Source organism: Arachis ipaensis, chromosome B04 (assembly GCF_000816755.2).
Source record: "Arachis ipaensis cultivar K30076 chromosome B04, Araip1.1, whole genome shotgun sequence".
Taxonomy (NCBI): domain Eukaryota; kingdom Viridiplantae; phylum Streptophyta; class Magnoliopsida; order Fabales; family Fabaceae; genus Arachis; species Arachis ipaensis.
In genome coordinates, this window is record NC_029788.2 from 132841670 (window position 1) to 132849102 (window position 7433).

At 31.9% G+C, this 7433-nt stretch overlaps 1 protein-coding gene across 1 annotated transcript; it reads right to left on the bottom strand.

Annotated features, from left to right (window-relative positions):
• On the bottom strand, positions 111 to 2266 carry LOC107637475 (delta(7)-sterol-C5(6)-desaturase-like). The gene is made up of 3 exons (XM_016340887.2): positions 1968 to 2266; positions 1187 to 1500; positions 111 to 806 (listed from the first exon to the last, which is right to left on the bottom strand). The coding sequence occupies exons 1-3, from the start codon at positions 2186 to 2188 to the stop codon at positions 499 to 501; spliced, it is 843 nt and encodes a 280-aa protein (XP_016196373.1). The 5' UTR covers positions 2189 to 2266; the 3' UTR covers positions 111 to 498.

Genomic DNA, 7433 nt, shown 5'->3' on the forward strand with positions numbered 1-7433 from the left:
ATTACAACATATATAGATATAGATATACAAATTAAAGCTTATTACCATACACAATCTAACAACTTATTGTATTATCACCATATGAAGAGTAGCATAACATAATTTTAAAGGAACCCAACATATATATATATATTAGACTTTATTAGAAACAAGTAATTAGGAACCACGCGTATATATAAGCAATCAAGTGTGCATGTCATCAAATTTCATCTTATTAATTAGAGAAAAGGACAAATAGGTCCTGACCTTTTGTTCCGCGGACATTTTCGTCTCTAACCATTGAAAAATACTTTTAAGTCTCTGACCTTCACAAAATTTGGACAGATCAGTTTCTAACGGAGACATTTGGACAGATCAGTCCCTGACGGAGGCATTTGGACGGAGGGACTGATCCGTCCAAGTTTTGTGAAGGTCAGGGACTTAAAAGTAATTTTCAATAGTTAAGAACGAAAATGTCCGTGGAACAAAAGGTCAGGGACCTATTTATCCTTTTCTCTATTAATTATTAGATAGATTAATCTTCCTTATATTATGATCATCAGGTTCAACAAGAGTCCCAAACATCCAATCCATCCATATAGTGAAGTGGCCATAGTTATGGCGATATGTCACGTGATGAACAGTGTGATAACCAGAACCCATTATAGGCCAAAATTTTGCATTAATGCAATCATGACTGCTTGCTGTCCAAATGCCTTCCATGAACAAGATCACTAAATGTGTTGAAAAATGCACAGGCACAATGAACAGAGCAATGCTATATGGTAATGCCTGCAATATCCCATCAAGTGGGTGCAACGCCAACCCTAACACATACATATACATTCACAAAACAAAGTTGTTAATTAATTTGAGTTCATATGAATTTAATTAATTTTCACCTACAGTTAGTATAAATTAATTTTAACTAAATTATTTAATATAACGTGTTTACATTTTAATTATTATCTTTGCCATGAAAATAATATTTTAAAGTGTATAGTCACCATTTAATATTATGCATGTTTTTGTTCTATATTAGTTTAGGTGGAAACTCAAGTGCAGTCGACTTCAGGCGAAGTTGATACCTGAGAGCCGTTAGATGAAAATTCAGTCAAATCAGTCAAATCATTTAACGGCTCTCAGTATCAACTTCACATGAAGTCGACTTCACTTGAGTGTTCACCATTAGTTTATGATGACTCACCGGCAAATGGGGAGAGAATGTTGTGTTTGTTGTTGTAGATGTGATGAGGAGCATGAAGATGTTTGTAAAGTGGTTTAATGTCATGAAGCAATTTGTGCATCCAATAAATTCCAAACTCTACAAGAATAAGATAGAGTGCAACATAAACAACATAATGAAGCCAACCAACATAATGCACTCTTGGAAAACACCTTGTCCAGCCACCTTCTGTTATGTATTCTTCAATTGTTGGAAGCAAAGTATACCATGGCAATGCTTTCATTGAAACTTGTATTTGCATTAGCATGGCTTCGCTAGATGGAATGGCTTCTGAAACAGATAATTAAGATCCAAATGTTGTGAAACAAAAAAGAAAAAAAATTGTTATTAAAAAAGAAATGAAAAATAAATAGAATGTTATAGAACATCTCATGTTATAAAACCACTCATCCCAAAAACTTAAGCTGATTTTGGGGTTCACCAAGAATCAAACTCTTGACTTTTCGGATCTAGAGCTCTAATACCATGTCATGATACCACTTATCCCAAAAGATTACGCTGATGGAAAAAAGTAACACTAATGGTTATATCTCTAATACTCCCAAAACCTCCATTGTACGCATTGTACAAATATTACATTGTTTCCCATACCTTTCCTAACATTAATTTTGACTATCAAATATGTTCTTGATCTAGCCAGTAGTCAATGAGTTATAACTTAAATGACATATTTTTTTTCATACTCATTTAAAGGACGTGGGTTCGAGCCTCTCTATTTTTTGAAAAAAAAAATGTTCATGATCTGACATAAACGTTATTTTTCCAATGATAAATATAGAAGCTCCAAAAGAAGCCGGGGATGAAGTACATAAGGAGTCCTCCGATGTAGTTGCGCAGCCATGTTTGGAAGAAGTGGGGTAGTGGGACCCACAACTGCTCCGGCAATAGGGTTCCGAGCAGAATGCGATTGTAGAAGTTACCGTCCTCCACAAAAAGTTGAAAGTAGCCACTTTCATCGTCCATGGAAGCCACAACACAATACAAAAGAAGAGAGATATATAGATATGATTCTATGAAGAAGAGAACAACAAGTAATTAACAATAATGATTTAATTCATTTGTAGCTTTAGGTTGTGATATATATTTACGAGGAGTAGGCCAGTAACTTTTGTGATTTGTAACCATCAAATAGTCATCAATGATGATTTTAATGGTATGAGATTGGTGTGAGATTTCATCTAATAGTTCATTTTTTTTTTCTGGTTACATGCTGGCTAGAATTTGATAAAATTGCTGGTCCCCTAGACTTTTCCTATATTTATATCGAATTTTATCTCACATTCTCTAAAATAAAGAATAAGTTACTCTTTGTGACATGTCTAATAATTATTGGATAGAATGGGTTAATTATTTATCGTAGTTAATAATATTAATTCTTATTGGATAAAATATATATATAACAATAAATAGATATGAAATACTTTATAAATAAAGACTATAAATTCTGTTGTTTGATCTATTTTTTCAGCTTCTCCTAATGTGCTTGAATTTTTGTTTGGTTTCGCTCAAATGGCCTTATACCTCATATACAAGAATGCAAATAACAAAATTGAGAACAATAATGTATAAGGTCCTATATTAGTTGGGGAGGAGAATGAAGCATGCTTTATAAAGGTGTGGATATCTCTCTCTAACATAACGTGTTTTGACGAGTAAATGTGGGGACTTCAGCTATTATTCCTATCATCAAACACAAAAGTACCAAAGCGGACATATCGTACTAGAAGATGGTCTGGGTTGTTACTAATAATAATGATCAAGTTTGATATGATGTTAATGCTATGGAAGACTTAATGGTATTTAGGCACAGGCTAATAAATGCTATATAAATATATAAATATCAATAATAACATTATAATATAGGGAGTGTTGTTAATTTCCATGCATTTGACTATGTATTAAATTAAACTAGTGACGATTACTACAATAAAGACATAAAATCATAGTTTTTCTTATAAAGACACAAATATCTTAATCGTTTATAAAATGGAAAATGCTAACCAATATTTTTAATGAAAATAAATGAAGGATTGGTTATTACTGTTGAGTACACATGCTTTCTTTTCTTTTCTTTTCTTTTTTTTCTTTTCTTTCTTTTTTTTTTCTTTTTCTTTCTTTTTCTTCTTTCCATTTTTTCCCCTTACAATGACTTTTTAAGAATGTCTTTAACTTGAGTCATAGAATATCTAAATTATTAATAATGCTACGCGTAGTTATAATAACTATTAAACCCAGCTTTGGCACCACATTAATTAATTAATTAATTAACAGTCTCTATCGTAGTTTAACACAAGTGTTACTCAAATTGCAAGCCCACCTAATTTTATGGTACTTATTCAGAATGTGGCTATTATATTTTGCTTCGGTTTTAATTTATATATCATTAAATTTTGTTTTTAATTTCAAAATATTTGTTTTTTTTTTCTCTTTTAGAGGAAAAAAACAACTTAAATTGCCATTAAGAATTTAAATTTAATTACTAGATTATTTTTTCTTCTATTGAATCTATACTCATCCCACTATGGCACTATTAGAATATCGCCGATATTCTTTCTTCATGGAAATTATTCCAATCTATTAGTCGGTATAAAATTAAGTTATTATTAGTACTAATTTTAGTTATTAATATTTAAAAATATGAATTAAAAATATATTATTAAATTATTAAATTAAAAAATTATATTAATAACTAAAAACAATAAATTCTGTTAATTTTTAGAAATTTTGTTCCCTTGATATATTTCTATCAGCATAGATGTAAGTGGCGGAGTCATATTCATGAAAAAGGGGATAATGGTCCCTCTCAAACTTTCAATTTTTTAGTTTAACTATCTTTTAATTATTAATTTTTCTCTCTTTTTAACTTATATTTTTTATGTTCACCCCTTCTAAAAATATTTCTAACTCCACTCCGATCGTAACAAATTTTTTTCGTTATTTCATTTCTTTTACCAACGAACTAGTTCTAAACTAAGCTTTTTTTATCTTATTATATTCATTAAGAAAATGTAGAAAAACAAATAGTAAAAGATTTAACTAACTTATGTTTTAAAATATATAATAAAATTATTTATTGTTTTTTTTATAAAAAATGATAAAAATTTTTAATTTTTAATTTTTTTTATGCATTTATTAAAATACATTATTTACAATTTTCTATTACTAGCAATTTTAAGGTATGCCTTTAAGGCATAAATTAGCCAAACCTAATAGTAAAATTATAAAATCCTAATATAGGCAGATATCTTTGGGAATTGTGTCAAAAAGTTTTTATTTTATTTTTATTTATTTATTTGCAACACACGTGTTGGGGATCCAATCATGCATTAACATGGGCACATAACTGCAAATTGAGCTAAAAACAACTCAATTCTCTTTTGAAAACCCTAATAAGGCTGCACCCAATTTCGATCCATTAAACAATAAAAGTAGCTTTTGCTTTGGATTCATTGGTACGTGCCAACGGTGAGTGAATTGTGGCCAATTTGTTACACGTGTAATCCAAACAGTGGTTAGTACTGGCACGTTTGATTTGGCAGCATGCATGACTAGTCATATCAATTGTCACGTCATGTTTGATCATGTGGTGAATATTGCTTTTGATGATAATTCTTTCATGCAATCATTAACACCATTCTATAATTGATGTATTCCATTACCGTCTTTCTCTATTGTTTTTTTGCCATTCTTCTTTTTCTTTCTATTTTTGGAGGGTGTACGTGTAAAATATTGAGAGGAGAAGACTGATATTTGCATTCAAAGAATATTCATATGTAGTTCTCTTTAAATATGTGAAAGGGATGGTAAAAAAATTTAATATATTTAATTAAATTATGAGATAATAATTTTAAGGCCAAATCGCAGTATTAAATCAGATGGGAGGAGAAATTACATGATTCAACTAAACCTAAAAATGAGACATGGATCAACCAAAAGTATATCTCTATATAATTCGAATCAATCTAACTCGATCGAATTATAAACAGAAATAATTCGAATCAAGGTTGTTCGAATTATGAGGGAGGGTAACTCGAAGCTGATCAATTCAAACTATGCATGTTAGGTAGTTCAAACCAAACTAATTCGAATTATACGGTGAGCTATTCGTTATGCAGTTCGAATTTAGCTGATTTGAATTATACATATATAATTCGAAATTGGCTGTTTCGAATTATGAAGCCTCGGACGTGTATAAGTATGGTGTGAACGTGAATTCCTCTTATTAGAGTGAGACAAAATGGCTAGTGATGAGAGTTTTGTAGTGTTGGTGCATTATAAAGGGTCCATTAAGAGAAAAACACGCTCTGGTGTGAAGTTCACTGATAAAGATCCTCTGAGTATGGGAGCCACCTAATGTGAATGTGCAGTGGTTGCCGAACTTATCGGCAAATAGCTGAGTCCCTAATAGCATTATGATATAGGCCCGGGCATACCTTCTAACAGTGGGCTCATCGGCTCCCTCAGGAAGCTCTCCAAATGTCTCCTGAAACTAGCTGCAGTTCACTGCAAACTTCTGGATTTGGTTCGCAGGAGGTAACACACCCAGCAACTCCTGGAACCACACCCAAGCTGGCTGACCACCCTCGACGTACGTCTGAAAATCTGTCAGGCAACCACTAACATAATGTCCATCGATCGGCAGTCTTAACTGATACGCCGCGTCCTGCAGTGTAATAGTGCACTTCTCGAATGACATATGAAACGTGTGCGTCTCCGGATGCCAGCGCTCAATGAACGCACTGACCAAGGGCTCGTCTAGTATGAACCATCTCTCGTTCAGCCTTGTAAGATGGTATAAGCCAACCATCTGCAAGTACGGAACATACCTCTCATCCAAACGCATACCCTGCTGCTGTCGCATGCTCGAAATACATCGTTGGGGCTGCATACAGAATGTACCAGAATATAAAAACCACTAACATCATTCACTAACAAAACCACTTGTATAGCAATCCTATCTAACTTAGCAACGGTACATAACGACTACCATTCTAAAACACCAAAGGTAAAAATATATAAAAAAAAATAACTGATTCACTCCTATTTTAAAAGAACAAGTTCGCACTAACATCTTCATTAATAACACTAGCTATATGGGCTACTCCATCCAAACGATAAAGTCGGTTTGGATTATTCCCCATCGACTAAATATTCTGCTCAAGCCTTTGTTGGAGTCGTACGGGAGTCCTTTTCTCATGAATTTGGTGGGGCATGGATTTAGAATAGTGGTTCGAATGAGGTTACTTCGAACTCTTTATATAGGCAAGGGCTATGTAATTCGAATGAGTAGAATTCGAATTACCAATGGCAGCCAAAATAGGAGGTAATTCGAAACAGCCTGTTTCGAATTACTATGTACACGAAATTGTGGACTAGTTCGAATGATGCTAATTCGAACTAGTATGTGTTAGTGTGTGTAATTTGAATCAGGGTTATTCAAATCAGTGTGTATTAGTGTGTGTAATTCGAATCAGTGTGATTCGAATTACTATGAATTGTGTAATTCGAGTAGCTCTAATTCGAATTATATAAAAAAATGCTCTTGGTAGAACTTTGTTACATTTTTATCTTTGGTAAAATTGTGTAAAACCAACCTCTAGTTAATTTATATGCATTATTTGTCTTAATTTTAAATTATTAATTTTACATAAAAATAATTTTATGTGAATTTCCGTCTTGCTTTCATATTCATAGATACAAAAATCACAATTAAGACTTTATATTTGCTACCGAAACTAAAACGTAAAACAAAAATTTGAGACCTAATCTTAATAGACAAGTTAGAATGTGAGAAAATATTTGGAAGAGAGCAACACAAAATTCATATTGCTCAATTATTCTAAGTGAATATATAACTAATAATACGTACAAAGTTTCACTCAGTTAATACTAATATTTTATTAGAAAAAATATAGGGTACCAACATATTATCTGACAATTTATTGCCAACAATAATTAATTATCATATTTTAAATACATATATAAAGAGACACATTCAGAAAATATATCTATAAAGATACTTCTATTAAACACAACCATAAAAAAAGACATTTTTATTAGACACATCCACGAAGACACTTCCATGAAACACTCTTATAAATAAGAGTTGGCAGAAGTTGGCAGACATGCTATTGGTAACGTAGCGGGACCGATTTTATTAAAAGGAAAAATATAGGGTACCAACATATTATCTGCCAATTTATTGTCA

What these genes read in the sequence shown, in the direction of transcription:
- LOC107637475 (XM_016340887.2), bottom strand. Translation starts at nt 2,188, where the DNA reads ATGGACGATGAAAGTGGCTACTTTCAACTTTTTGTGGAGGACGGTAAC. An exon ending in AAAAATAACGTTTATGTCAG is followed by an intron (nt 1,501 to 1,967) that starts ATCATGAACATT and finishes TTAATTATCTGT; the next exon opens with TTCAGAAGCCATTCCATCTA. An exon ending in CATTCTCTCCCCATTTGCCG is followed by an intron (nt 807 to 1,186) that starts GTGAGTCATCAT and finishes TGTATGTGTTAG; the next exon opens with GGTTGGCGTTGCACCCACTT.